This window comes from Mytilus trossulus, chromosome 11, assembly GCF_036588685.1.
Source record: "Mytilus trossulus isolate FHL-02 chromosome 11, PNRI_Mtr1.1.1.hap1, whole genome shotgun sequence".
In the NCBI taxonomy this organism is placed as follows: Eukaryota; Metazoa; Mollusca; class Bivalvia; order Mytilida; family Mytilidae; genus Mytilus; species Mytilus trossulus.
In genome coordinates, this window is record NC_086383.1 from 14,023,883 (window position 1) to 14,039,603 (window position 15,721).

General features: G+C 31.5%; 1 protein-coding gene across 1 annotated transcript; it reads left to right on the forward strand.

Moving 5' to 3' along the window:
* Nucleotides 1-4,628: 4,628 nt before the first annotated feature.
* On the forward strand, nucleotides 4,629-9,723 carry LOC134689756 (visual pigment-like receptor peropsin). The gene is made up of 4 exons (XM_063549727.1): nucleotides 4,629-4,751; nucleotides 6,891-7,632; nucleotides 8,403-8,529; nucleotides 9,437-9,723. Exons 2-4 carry the CDS (start codon nucleotides 6,973-6,975, stop codon nucleotides 9,721-9,723), a joined length of 1,074 nt encoding a protein of 357 aa, XP_063405797.1. The 5' UTR covers nucleotides 4,629-4,751; nucleotides 6,891-6,972.
* Nucleotides 9,724-15,721: the final 5,998 nt, after the last annotated feature.

Genomic DNA, 15,721 nt, shown 5'->3' on the forward strand with positions numbered 1-15,721 from the left:
CAACCAATGATAGATGTAAAAGAAACCGTCATTGTAGTCCCGAATTTAATTTTAAAAACAAATAACATGAAGTTTTGTTGATTTATCGCTACAATAAAGAACCATTATCACATATGTCAGATGAATTTTAATGTAGACTTTCATAAAATAAATCCAGATTTAACATATTCGTGTGTAAGATTTTGAAAATCTTATTGAGTCAAACTGAATAGGTTGATGGATTTTTGGTTGCTTGCTGAACGTCCAGTGGCACATATTTCATGCATGTTCAGAACGATACACACTGAATAGGAAATCATACTGTGACCTACATGTATTTATATTCGTCTTCGTTTCATTCGATTCAAGTAAAACGGTTAAATAAATAACAATTTTTCCGCGATAGAAATAACATAAAAATAGAAAAAACCATACCCCTCCCCCTTTTCCATAAGCTAAATGGTACAATAAATAACTTACAATTTGTCTTGTATTTGTCATACACCGTTATCGGATGGTAACAATACATTTGTGTCTTACTTCATGCAGTTACAGTAATATTTTTATTGTGTATGGATAACAATTTTTAAAAGGTTTATATCTTAATTATTTAGTGAGTTTTATTTCACATTTTAAATGAGCCGCAGGGCGTATTAAAACATGAACGCATTAGAAAGGAATATCCCACTTTAGTGTTGTCGGTAAAAAAAGATACTAAATTTTACAAATCTCATAAAATTAATATTTTTTGACGGTATATAAGTCAGATAATGCATATTTTAAGGTTTTTCTAGTCGTAGAACACACCTCGGGGTGTCAGGATTGTTCAAAGAAAGACCTCCCTCCGGTCGGTCTTTCATTTGATCAATCCTGACATCCCTCGGTGTGTTCTACGACAAGAAAAACCTTAAAATATGCATTATCTATAACAGAATTTTCTTATCCCAGGCATAGATTACCTTAACCGTATTAGGCACAACTTTTTGGAATGTTGGATCCTCAATGTTCTTCAACTTTACATTTGTTTGGCTTTATAAATACTTTGATATGAGCGTCACTGGAGAGTCTTGTGTAGACGAAACGCGTGTCTGACGTACTAAGTTATCATCCTGGTACCTTTGATAACTATTATGTACTCTTAAAAAGATTTATAAAAACTCTAATGTAGAATGTAGTGTACGTGTAAATGGTAATATGAATGAATGGTTTAATGTTGATTCTGGGTTGAAACAAGGTTGTATTGTATCATCTATAATGTTTAATATATATATATAAATATAAGCATTGTTAATTGTGAAGAGTAAAACACATGGTGGTTTCAAGCACAACAAAAATCAAAACTGTACGATACAATCATATGGTCAGTTATTCGTTATGGTGCAGGTAATTTGGGAACCAGGGACTTTTCCTGCATAAATGCAGTCCAAAACAGGGGCATGAGATTTTGCATGGATGTAGGCAAAAACAAACCAAATGATGCCATAGCTGGTGATATGGGCTGTAAACCTCCGTGCGTTTAACAATGGTCAAGTGTCTTGAGACATTGTTCCATAATGGACCCGGGTCGCACATGATAAATTTTAAAAAATTTAAGTGGTCCATACGAAAGTGTAATAATAGAATTGATAACTGGAGTTTCAGAGTTATAGAGATGTTAAAATTGTATAAATATGAGCAAAATTACAATTTTGAATTAAATATATTGAACAAAAGTTTTATCTAATAAATTGAGGAAGATGTATTTAATAATTTTAAGTCAAACTGGTGTACAAAAGTTGCTGCATATGCAGAGGGAAGTAAACTGAGGGCTTGTTTAAAACTACCTATTGTACTGAAAACTATTTGAAAAATATTATGTCAATAAAAAACAGAAGGTCATTTGCTAAATTAAGCTGTGGAGTAGCTCCACTAAAACTAGAAACTGGAAGATATGAAAGAAAAGAAGTAACGACAATGTTGCTGCTATAGTTGCCAAAACTTTCAATAATATTTTATTAAGAAGAAATAGTATTTTATTTTACTAATTCTCAAAGAAACAAATATTTTACTCTCATTAAGAAAATATGTATATTGTAAATTTCAAATATAAATGTGTAAAAATATGTTTATAGGGGTAAATTCAGTAAAAAATCTCCCATTGACTTTAATGCTTATCTACGGAAGCGTATTAGTACGGAAGCGTATTAGCGCCACATATTTTTTTTTTATTTTTTTTTCCTATGTTTGCGTTATAACGCAAACATAGGGGAAAAAAAAAAAAAAATGTGTGGCGCTAATACGCTTCCGTACTAATCTATGTGTGGAAATAATACTTGATTTACCTTTAGAAATTAAAAACTTTCAGATATCATTCATGAAAGTACAAATGTAGCCCTATCTTTTGCAACAATAAAAACATAGGGTCATGCGGCATTTTTGGGCATTCACATGGCCTTGTTTACAAACAATGTAGATTAGCACCAAATTTTTATATTGACCCTCATTACTTTTCAACCCTGTAGGGAAAAAATTTAGTACATTCAGCATTTTTTTTTTCAACTCTAGTTTTGATCCATCTACCAAAAAATATTTATTACAAACATTATCTACCAATCAGAAGAGCACATGACTTCACTTTTAGACAGAAAGCTCTCACCTAAATGGGCGGTCCCTGATGACGTATATTTATTTACTGAATTTACCCCTATATGTTTATATTATATCTTAGAAGTCTCTCATAAATCTTTTTAAGATTGGTGCATACAATGCAAATGTTTTAATGTTTTAAATCTATTTATGTGAATCTCATTTTATGTTTGTATGTGGTAAGACTATGATGAAATATTGAATCTTGAATCTACATGAGCAGATTTAAAAGTTTAAGGTGTTTTTTGTTTGTTAATGAGGATACCATGAATATAAGGGCTGAACTAATGTTTTAATTTTACACGAATAATGGGAAAAAACTGATTGAGAGAGCGGATTTACTGAAATAACTAAATAAGAGATCGGGTCCCCATGCTGGCAACTTATTTCAAGATTGAAAGAATATTATAAATAGTCGAGGTTGATAACTTTTAGCTAATTCAATAGAGTATTGAACTATCTCGAAGGACCAAAATTATAATTTTGTAATGTTATTTAAAAAAAAAAAAAAACCTTTTCAACATAATTTACCATTAAAGTAATATATGGTGCTCACTTCGTGCTGTTCATGATAATGCACCAATTTATACAAAAAGCCAGTGTTCCACATGACGAATCTCTCATTGTGGCTGTCATTTTTTGTTTCTAAAGCCGTTTCTAGATAATAGACAAAACTTGCATTTCACCTCTAATTTTTAAGCTAGTATGTTTTTTGCCAGGCGGAATCATCGGACATATCATTTAAAATAAATAATCTAATGAGGAGTATGTTGAAGTTTGGTTCCAATTTGCCAGGTTGTTTCAGAATAAGATATGTTTGTAAGAGTTAAAACATGACGGATGACAGACGACAAGAAATGAATATAGCTAATTTTGTCCTTTTGACCACTGTTGAGCTTAAAAATGAGAGAAATCCCTTGACCTTTAAGTGGAGCAAGACCGACTGCGTCGACACAATTTTAGGATTTCATCTTCAGTATTCTACTGTTTAAAGTAGTGTAGTCTTCACAGAGGGAGATTTTTCTGAACTTATATTTAGACAGGGCCTTATCTACGATTTTGGAGATGGAGAAGTGACTTGTCTTATCAGGAGGTACTGTGAGAACTGGTCAACCTTTTTGGAAAACTGGAGTTCTATTGCCGATTCCGCTTCGTTTGGTTTTTTATTATTAGTATTTTAAAAGACCAAAACAACTTACTGACCCAGACCTTTTTTTTCTTTTCCTTTTCTTGTGTTGTCTAGGTTTTTTTCAAACTAATGATTTGGTAGCATCCCTGGTATCTATAACTTTTTTATCCGCCTCTAACTAAGGTCAAATAGATATTCACAGAACGCAACAATATTTCTAAAATAAACACTATAACATCAGTTTTAGTATAAAAATTTGGAGGTGTGATTCAATTCTCAATTCGACAATTTTCCGGATAAATACCAACGCACAAAGATGTGCAGTATACAGGTCATTGTATGAAGTTCAGTAATAAGCAGAACTTATACTGAAGAGTAAGCCGGGTATAACAAAATGTTGTCAATTATTAAAAAAATATATCGTGCAAATTCATACCACAACTATGAATGACAGGTAAATATGACAGACTGCAACTGACGACAACCAATCTTTCTCACAAATTATCAAAATTACCTCTATTATTATTAAGATGAACTGTTTTGTAATTATCATCAATTTAGCGCTATTTAGATATGGGTGTGGACAGGTGTATTTAGCTGTTCAAGCGGTGACTGAGTCTCAATAAAATTTAATTTAATAAAATACTTTAATTCGAGATTTGGCTTTTGTATATTAGATTTTCATTCAAAAAAGGAACTATTTCATATGAAGCTGTTTTGTAAGTAAATCGAAGCTTCTTTAGGATAGTAAATTGATTTTTTAAGAGAACACCTGCGCGTCAAAAAACAATATCGTTGAGTGTATTGATTTTGGAACAATTAATGGAAACAGGTACCAAATATATATCATATCCAATTTTCATAAATGATTTGATAATGAAAAAGTTCGCGAACTCTTTCATCTAAAAAACAAAACAAAAACAACAATTGCATAATAAAAACATATTGACAAGAATGGTTAGTCTGCAAGTATTTCCGACCAACTACTGTTGTGACAAAAAATAACTTCACTTATAAGGTAAAGCTAACATATTTTTATAAGCAAAAGTCAGTGATAGAAAAACATGTTATGATTTCAAATTCAATATTTACTTCATTTATCATTGCTACGAATTATTTAAATTTTTTTGGTTAACAGACAACTATAGTAATTGAAATGGCTGTGTACAGTATTTATATTGTATCGTGCAATAAAACATACATCAAGTCAAGTTAAACTTTTTCAAATGTATTTTTAAGGTGGTATACGGGAGTCTTAGACTACAATGATAGAATTTGTTCATACTTTGCCAAAATATTGATATATGTTCAAAATATAATAAAAATGATAGGTCACCGCGCATTTTCTCAAGCTACACTGGTTGTGACAAAATGACAAAATGACACATTTTTTATGGATTATACAGGGAAAAAATATCATAATGTGATTAGAAGCTAAACTAAATTATGGAATTAGAAAATCCGCAAAGATAGCTTTTAGACATTATGCTTTGAGAATATTAAAATAAAAGATAATGTCCTCGTACGTTTTTTCCCGGCTAAAATACAAATATAGGAAAATTCCATGTAGATTCCTTCAGAAATACACTGTTTCAGAGGAAACTGCCTTTAAATTGCCAATTTTTTTTACAATCCAAGATGGGGATTTTTTTAGGCTAAGTGTCTCATTGAAGCCTTCCTATCTTTTGTAAAAATCGAAAAAAAATAAAGGAATTTTCACAATAAAACATGTTATATAAAGCCATTTCTTTTCATGTTAATGCAAACACAATAAATTTAACGATATGTGTATGACCTTAAAGAGAAAAATACAAGAACGATTATCTCACACATTTGGTTAATAATGTGATAACTGGTAAACATGCTGATTACCTATATGAAATAATTGATTCAATAACAACAAAAACAGGAAAATGAACCTCGGGTTAAAACATGTGTTTCAATTTATGAACAATGGTTTGGTAATATTATTAAGAACATCATCAGACTTGACGAACAATAAATTCCAAATTGGCTTCAGGTAGGATATTTTTTCCTCCGTTAGGCGTATGCTTATCTTGTAAAAAAAATAACATTTTAACTAATTGAATGAACAACAATAATAAATAATAGTAAAGACAAAAACAGATAAAAACAGATAAAAATATAACTGCGCAAACTTTCAAAAAATCGTTTTTGAAATGTGATACTTAAACTACTTATAAAAGTATTTAACTTCACTAATGTAAAGTAAGAATGTATCATAGAGTCATTTATGTAGCCACTCTGAAATTAGAAAAAAATGGGACTAAGTCATTTAACATGCAAAGGACTTCAGTCTATGAAATCCGTAAATTATAGATACTCGTATTTACAGAAAAGCTACCGAACTAAATGTATTTAAGGGGAAAAGTCAATACTTCTGAAATTTATAGAAAAGTCACCGAACTAAATGGATTTTGGGGGAAAAGTCAACTTTTCTGAAATTGCTTAGCGTAGCACTTGGTAGATATGGCTGCTGGTATTTCTTGTAGAGAACTTTGTCCTTTTGATCATATAAAGTGTTTACGTATATCATAAATAAAACTTGCATTTTTTATATGAATTAAACAGGATTTTTTTCTCGATATCACAAAAATAAAAATCACATTTAAGTCTAAAATGCGCGCAATAATTTATGAATTTTCGTATTCAGTACAACATGCAACAAGTACAAATTAAAATCATTTTTTTGTTTAAACTTTCTGTAATCTTATACATGCACACCATAGGAATTTAATGAAAGATCAAACATCGAAATAAAAAAAATTACACACAGAACACGCAAACTCCAAAAATAGCAAGCATGCTCGCTTAAATAAAATCCTTTGTGAGTTGACTTTAAACTGAAGAATATGTATCCTCATCTAAATCAGACTTTTATTTGGAGACCAGTTGGGGTCCACCTCGACGTAGAGGATTTTCTCGCTGCGTTGAAGACTCATTAGTAGCCTTCATCTGTAATCAGTTCTTTGGCCGGCGGATTGTTGTCTCTTGACATATTCCCGTATTCTGTTCTCAATTTTATTCTAACTGAAAGTCTCTATTGACACTTGATTAATGCCATACAGAAATATATGCGGTTTCTTTGTAAACTTTTATGAATCCTTTTAAATAAGTCTTTTGTGTGTTTTTGTAGATCTCCTAACATAAAGACCTACTAAATATAGTAAATACAAGAAACTAAATAATATAGTGGAAAGAAGAAATCAACCACAATTATGATTAACTCTTCCCAGAACGAATCAGAAGGGACACTGAACTTGACATCAGCTGAACAAGGATCTCGGCACGAATCATGGATCAATTTAGTTGTTGGGTGTATTCTATTAATAACTACGTCAATATCCTTGTTTACAAATGGCACTGTCTTGTATGTTTTCTTTACCAGGCCACAATATGTACTGACTAGAATAAATTCGTATATGGCTGTAGTCTGCCTTTTAGCTTTTATAATGGCATCTCTAGGATATCCTATGGTGGTCTCGTCCAGTTTTGCAGGATACTGGCTGTTTGGCGAGACTGGTTGCGTCTATTATGGCTTTTTAACGACTTGCTGTGGCTTGTGCACGATGTTTATCCTAACATTAATATCCGTGGACCAGTATATTTCAGTAGTGCACCGTAAATTTAATGAACAATCCATTAACTCATTCAGCATCATCGCCATCTCAGGGAGTCTACTTATGTCATTGGTTCTAGCTGTTGGTCCCCTAGTTGGGTGGAACAAATATGTGCTAGAAGGAATAGGAACTACCTGTTCTATGGATTTAGAAAACGCAGATGTTTTGTACCGATCGTATTTAGTAACATTGCTGTTCGTCGCATTTTTTCTTCCAGTTTCTGGTATGATGTTTTGTTACTGGAAAATATTTTCAAAGGTAAATCGCTACTGTACATAAACATACTAAATATCTGATTGTCTTGCGGTGATAATAATCAAATATTGTTTGTTCTTTAAAACGTAGGTTTGTCTAATTAATCTAAAAAAATTAAGGTATGGTAATCTTTTTATTCTATTCTGTCATATAGCAAGAAAAAAAACCTATTGGTTTCATTTCTGAAAGAATTCAATATTCAATTTCAAAACTGAAAATTCTATTTTCGTATTATAATATTTTCCCCATGTAAAATCCTTACAGAATGAGGCAATTTTGCAAAACCCTTTGCTTGAAACTAAGAACGGTGACCTATATTTCTTACAATGTTTTTTTTTTTTTTTTGTAAAAGCAGATATAAATACATTTTGGCAAAGTATGATATCATTCTGTCATTTTTCGTACCTCAATTCTTCTTTAAATTGCAGACAGGTTATCTTGGCATTGCCATTAGGCAGATTGTTCTTTTTTAAAATGTGTTTTTCTTTTACAAGCTTTTATGAAATAAACAGATCGATTAATAATTTAAATTGAGAATGGAAATGGGGAATGTGTCAAAGAGACAACAACCCGACCAAAGAAAAAAACAACAGCAGAAGGTCACCAACAGGTCTTCAATGTAGCGAGAAATTCCCGCACCTGGAGGCGTCCTTCAGCTGGCCCCTAAACAAATATATACTAGTTCAGTGATAATGAACGCCATACTTATTTCCAAAAGCATATTTACCACATCTTCTTATATCTATATATCGTATAAATGTACTCTTTTAAAGGTTTCAGAGACTCGAAGACATCTTTTTGATGTTTACAGAAACATCAGCATATCTGCAATATCAGTGAATAGACATAAGAATATGAACCTGGAAGGAACACTAGCTCTTACGATAGTGTATATTGTGGGTACGTAAACTAAATAATTCGTTCCGTATTTAAACAGCACGCTATATATAAGTATATGATATTGAAATGATTGATGCTGAACAAAGTCGAGTGAATATGTTGAAAGCGGTCGAAAATAACGAATACAAGTATAATCAAAGTACTGAAGTACTGAACATCGGATGACCGCAAGTTCTTGTGGATGGCCAAAAGCAATTTTGGGGCATTTAAACACTTCAAGGAAAAAATTTATAAATCTGTAGGCTTATAATATGAATTACTTACTAGTATCTCATACTTTTTTTATATAATTATTAAAAACAAAAAACAAAATTGATGTCCACAAACACTTCTCACAAGACTTAAGACTGAGCAACACACACTCCGCCGAATACCGGAATGAAGTAATGTACAGTAACACAAGAAAACTAAATTATAATGCCACAATATTTCATCGATGTAAAACAGGGAGGTAACCGCATGAACTCATAATAAAGCTATGTCTGGTGCTTTGGTAGAGAAAGCAAAGCTTCTCGTATAATAGGCATTCGTAAGTCGCCATGTGATTCCATATAAAGTCAAATGTCACGATAGGAAAGGCTTAAAAGCAGAAAGCAGTTCCTATCCTATTAAATGCATCTGTCGTTTCGTCTATACCATATACGAGGATAACTCTTTGATTCCAATTCGTATTTAACATTTTTAATCTAGTTAGGACAACTAGTATGAAGTTATCATAAATTCATTTTTTATTTTGTGAAATTTTTCGGAACTTTTGGGTCCTCAATGTTCTTCAACTTCGCACTTTAATTGCTCTTTGATTCGAGCGCAACAGATGATTTTTATAGACAAAGCGCGTCTAGTTCTCAAACCATGTGTTATCATTTGATGATAATTCGTCTAACTTTATATTGTTTTCATACTGCAGCTGCTTTCCTGTTATGCTGGTCGCCCTATGCAATAACCATGATTTGGTCAATAATGAGTACGACTGCCCTACCACCTTTAGTGACTTCAATTCCATCATTAGTGACAAAGATTGGAAGTTGTTTTACGCCATTGATTTATCTGAGGCGAGATCTGAAAATGAGAAAAGAAGTCATGGATACATTTCCGTGTCTGCAATCTGAAGCTGAGAAAGTTACACCAAATCGTATAGAAATAATCCGTGCATCTTGTATATCTACGGTAGAAGTCAATACGGTGCAGTCGTGACCTAAATTAGCAGTAGTGAGAACAAAATGTCTATAATGAGCCAAATGTGTAAACAGAGAGCAAACCAGAGCTTGAACAGGATTTTTTATCACTTCTTGACGTAAATATCATATAGGTCAAGGATCAGAATTGACAAAATACATGTAGTGCTTAAAGGAATTACGATTTTACCCTTTTTGTGAGTGTGGGAACTAAAGGAACTCTAAAAACTTACATGCAAAGAAACATTACAAAAAGCAAAAATGATGAGCGAGACCAGATCTACAAATTATACAGATGTGTTTTAATGTTTCTTTTTCTTTACTTTAAGTTCTATTTGCCAAAAAAATTTCCTTTGAACTAGTAATCAATTATTATAAATATGTAATTACGTATTTTGAAATGTAAACGCTTGAGCGTATGCATATGAACTTACTATTTTGATGTAAATTAAGTAAGTTGCTTTCCGCGTATGTTCTTTCCGTCCAGGTGTCGGTGTTATATCATACAAATGCTACCCAAAATATTGTCAATTCAAATACTTTATTTCCGTCAAAGTTGTAACTTATACTTGATGAGCCCTACGGTTGTCTATATGTTTGTATTGTCTTTGTGCGCTACGGTATGGTTATGACAGTAAATGTTTTTTTTCTTTGACAGATTTATTTTTATTGATATTGCTCCGTGGCTGTATTCTTCAATTCACAGTTGTGTCGTGATCGTTAGATTGCAAATAATTCACCATCACACCGGTGCTAGAGGCTGTCTCAATCTTGTATTGAGGTGAGAGTCGAGTTTTCTCTCTGTGCAAGGCCTCACTTTAAGATAATGGACAGTAATAAAAATACTGTTTATTTTCTATCTGTGTTTTGTTTTTTCTGTGTAATTTCTGAACTTCTGTCATTAATGAATAGTCAATGTCCTACATACTTCCAATCGAAAAGGGTTATATTTGAGATGTGAGGCTTGAATTTGATGTCTCTGAGGTAAAATTGTTAACTCTTGGTAAAGATCTATTCAGACCCGATAAGAATAAATTAAGCGGCATAATTATTCAACACCGATCGCATCGGATCGCTGTTGCATCCACAAAATTTTGCAAAATTGTGCTATAGGTGGCAAAATAATATGTTGTCTCTCATATATTTACTTATTCATGCATTTAATATATGTTTCACATACTATATCCAACTATAGCAGTCATCACGTGACTTTTGTGACGTCACACATCACCCGTATCAAGCCCAAGTAAATTGTATAGAAATGCATAGGGGCTTTCTGGAATCGATGAAATACATTACTTTAAGTTCATGATACTAAAAGTGTGGGTCTTTGTAGTAATTCCTCATATATTTAGAAATATAAATATTCCTTTTGGAATAGTTTAAATTTTGATCTTCTCCCTTCCAAATGCTTTTGAAAATTTGTCTTGTTGCCTCGATAGTTCACACTGTTAAATCATACAACTACGATAAATATTGGATTTTCTGTCATCTTTAACCTTAAATTGCGATTTAAACAAAACAGATAGAATAATTGTGGGTCTTTGTGCTTATTATTATATTCATAAATATTTGAAATATCGTATATAGAATATTTTAATTTGCTATTATGTCCCTTCCAAATTGATTTGAAAATAAGCTATTTTCAGAAAATCTGCTATTATTTTTCAAGATGGCGACCAGATTGACAGCGTGGGGCGACATGGTAAAGATATTATTTGTACGATTTTTACTATGAAAATTAAATAACCGTTGGATGCTCGCGTTTTCATTCATTGTCTTACTTTAAAGCAGCATGTAATCGAACATTGGTTCCTTTTTATCAAGCTTAAACATGCTGTTGTTATTTTCATAAAATTTTGAGAAATGGCGAACAAATAATTTTCAAACGTAGAGGATGTTCGACCCTTATTTTGTTAATGCACATAATTCAATTTATTTTCTCTGTTTATATTGCAATTAAATATGACACGTTATTGTAACTATAATAATAGCCTTAGACATAGCAAGATTAAGGAGATATTAATTAAGTCATAACATCAACGTGATCAAAGAAAACAAACAAGGTTTGACAATACCTGTAACCCATGTAAATGCATGTTTTGACAATACCTATGCCGGTTAGTGTTGTCCGATTATCAATGAAATTCTTTGCAATATTATTTTATATTCATAAAAGAAGACGTCGAATGGATATAAACCGAGGTGAACTAAATATATTTGTCAATTTTCTTTAAATAATTCATCAGGTAACCAGTAAAAAAATCCTAATTGAACCAGTCACATGCAGAGTTATCGAACGTGATTATGACTGTAATAGTTGCATATGAGTGAGTGAGGCGGAAGTTGTCTCACTTTTTTCCTTTTGATATGTTTATTCAAATAGTATCACATTCTTATCAACTTATTATCAACCTTATTGTATATATGTTTAAAAGTAAATTGTTAAAATGTATCTAATTTGCATATATCTCAGAGACCTTTGTGCACGAGGTCTTCAAAGTTGAATTAAAATAAAACTTGGAACTAGAACATTGAAGATTCTTATTTTAAATAGAACACCTGTATGATCGATGAAAGAATATAACTATACAAATACCATGGATCATCACGAAAGTATAGGTTGGAAAATTGATAAGTCATGAAAACTGAAGAAAAGAGAGAAAAGGCATTACGGGGTAAACAAAATCATCAATCCAATAAAAATCAGGTAACACCTAAAAAGAAAAACGACAAGAAGACAAACAGCAATAACAAAACATTTCACCAAGAACGTAAGATTGAGCAAAAAGAAATGCACAAAAAACCGGGGTGAAATCCAATTTTCTGCAGAAGGGTAACTTTACAGTTTCTTCGCCATTAAAGACGCCCGCCGTTTTTTCTCTTTTTAAATTAAACAACGCGTGTACCTGTTTTCGAATATCGAAAATATATAGTTAATTCCATATTTTTTATTGTTTCCGTTTAATTTATTCACAGTTTTTGTTATGAAATCGAAACAATTAAGTTTGGCACTATTGTACATGTATAAGCACCTGTCTATTGTTCAACTCTTTATTGTCATCTAAATGTCTTTCGGTTTTTTTGTAGTTGGGTGGATTGCTATATCATTGACGTTTACCATACAACAATACAATGCAAACAGTTTATTAACGTCTCACCATTAATATTACAATACATATAAACATAATACAAGAATACATACAATAATATAAAATATTAATGCCATTCTAAAAAAGATTATGAGAGACGGGATTCAAATATATATATAGGAAGATGTGGTGTGAGTGCCAATGAGACATGTACATGTTTGTATATATATATATATATTGAAAATTAATAATAATAAACATCACTGTACAGCTAGTCCACACATGTTCTTTAATTTTAGTAATGGAAAATTAAAATGTTCATCAATCAAATACTTGTTTGCTTACATTTCATCAATTTTATAAAGAACTTGTTTAAATACATCATATAGTATGAAAATAACAACACATGCATCGCTGCACTATCAGACGATACAAGTCAATAGAAAACCCAAAACGTCTTAAGGATGTCTGCTGGTCATGTTTTTGAATTCTTGTCATATTTTCGATTTTCTCAGGTTTTATCCATCCAAATGTATTAAATTTCTTTTTACACGACACCCCACTTTTGTCTTCATAAATCTGTTCAATAGATCATTTAAGATTTAGTGATCTGGCGGCATGAAATCCTTGTTATTTTTTCTTGGTTTAAAGGGTAAAAAACAATTCCAATGTTAACAAATAGTAAAGTCTGAAGAAAACCCTTTTCCCGCCATTTTCTAAATGTCTCGTATTTTGAAAACTACACACGAGACTAATGATTTTATTACTTTATTTTGTTTAAATATTAAAGTTGTTTTCATTTTAAGCAACCACATGAAATCCTTGTTATTTTAAATTAGAGCAGCAGACATCCTTAATAAGTTAGTTTCATAAAGTGGGATACTTAAGGTCCAAAATGACAAACACTTAATATATATAACGCTGTAAGTCGGATGATTAAATATGTATGGGAAAACAACACAGGGAAGAAAACCGAAAAAGAGAAAATCCAATTATCGAAATAAGGAAACACATCGCCTTTTCAAATACAATAAAAGAATGAGATCTATCTTACAAAGCAGATGGTTCTATCTTACAAAGCAGATGGTCCAGATAAAATCAAGAACTGGAAAAAAAATCCTAGTAGTGACAACAGAACAGCAATGGGCACAGGACGTTTGCTTACTTCTCACTAAAACTACAGGTATACGACTATAGGTAAAAAGCACAAATGCCCGGTCAATTTAATACATATGATTCACCTGTATTAAATTGACCGGACATTTGTGCTTTTTACCTATAGTCGTATACCTGTAGTTTTAGTGAGAAGTAAGCATTACGTAAATGAAATCAACCTATATTTGGCATTATTTAGTTCACATTAACAAAGTCTTAGACATAGAGTTTAAAGTTATAGAGACTTTTAATTTATTAGAGGTAAAAAATGTATATGTCATGATGGATTTTCATATCGGTTGGTCAAACTCTCAAAAGTAAAGATCTTTCATGGAATTGTACCGTGAAAAAGTGTAATGCTAGAACTAAAACGGACAATGGGAATACTAATATTTTAAGTAAGAAAAATGAACATATTCACTCAAAAACGGACGGAACATTTAAATTGTTGCGCAAACATTTTATACTAGATTTATACCAGACTGAGTCATGGATTTAAAAATTGGAACTATATTCCCCTTGTATTTATTGTGTTGACTGGGAAGTCTGCGGAAATTACAATCCTGTCGGACCTAGCCCCGGAAAAGAGGAGGGAAGTCATAACAACCAAATATTGCAAAAGCGCAAATGTCATATGTAAAAGCGCAAATGTCCAATGTTTTGAAGCGCAAGTGTCCAAATAAAAAAGCGCAAATGTCCTATGAAAAAGCGCAAACGTCCCGTGTCGACCACAATTAAATAAATATTTCAGAGGTCAGACCTATAGGACAAAATTAAACTTAGAAGAATTGAAACATCTGAATTATCGTCCTGCCTTTATATATATATGCAAATAATGTTTTTAAAATGTAAAAAAAAACATGAACATTTCAATTCCAAAGGATACAAAAGTATGAGGTTATGATGAACAATAAACTGCATTTTCCGAATAATTCTAAATAAAAAAAATTAGGTTCCACCACGATGTCTCGTTTAGCACTCGGGGTAGTTGAATTTTCAAAACTTGAGCATATTAGGTTGTCGAGATCGTTCATGTTTACTGCAATTTTTATATCTATTTTGTGGAATTTATTATGTAACTGCAGTAAAAATAGTAAAGAGATGTAACCAATGAGACAACTATCTATGCACCAGAATTTAAACGACGCTGATATAATCAATTGCTGGTCATCGTATGGCCTTCAACAATGAGAAATGTTTTACCGTATGAGGCAGACTGAGTACTATCGGTCACGACATAAAAATGTGAACCAATGCAAACGAAAAAACTAACAGCTTGATAATAGTTATATATTACCATAATAATTCATATTTTTAATCATCTATTCAAATTTAAGAAAACAACTTTTACTTTTTTCAACGATATTTTTCAATCTGTTTATGTCTCTAGGTAAATAAACAAAAAATAATCTTCTTTCGTCTCTCGCAGACAAACAGCTTATTTATGTATACTTAAATGGGTAAAAAACAAGTGTACCAATTAAAAAGAGCAAATGTGAGTTCATAAATGAACTTAAAAATTACATTTATACGATATACTAGTAGACTTAAAGATTGAGCAAATACATTAAAGCGAAAGGTCTGTGTTTTTAAAAAATCCAATTTTATTTAAAGCCGTTGGATATGTATATTATAATTTACTAATTGTACTTCAAAGAAAATCTAATCATCCTTAATTAAATTGTATACCAGCATATAACCTTACGATTCAAGATGGTACCCGGTAAAAGAAAAAAAAACTAGCGTTACTTCTCAGCACTGCTTTTAAAT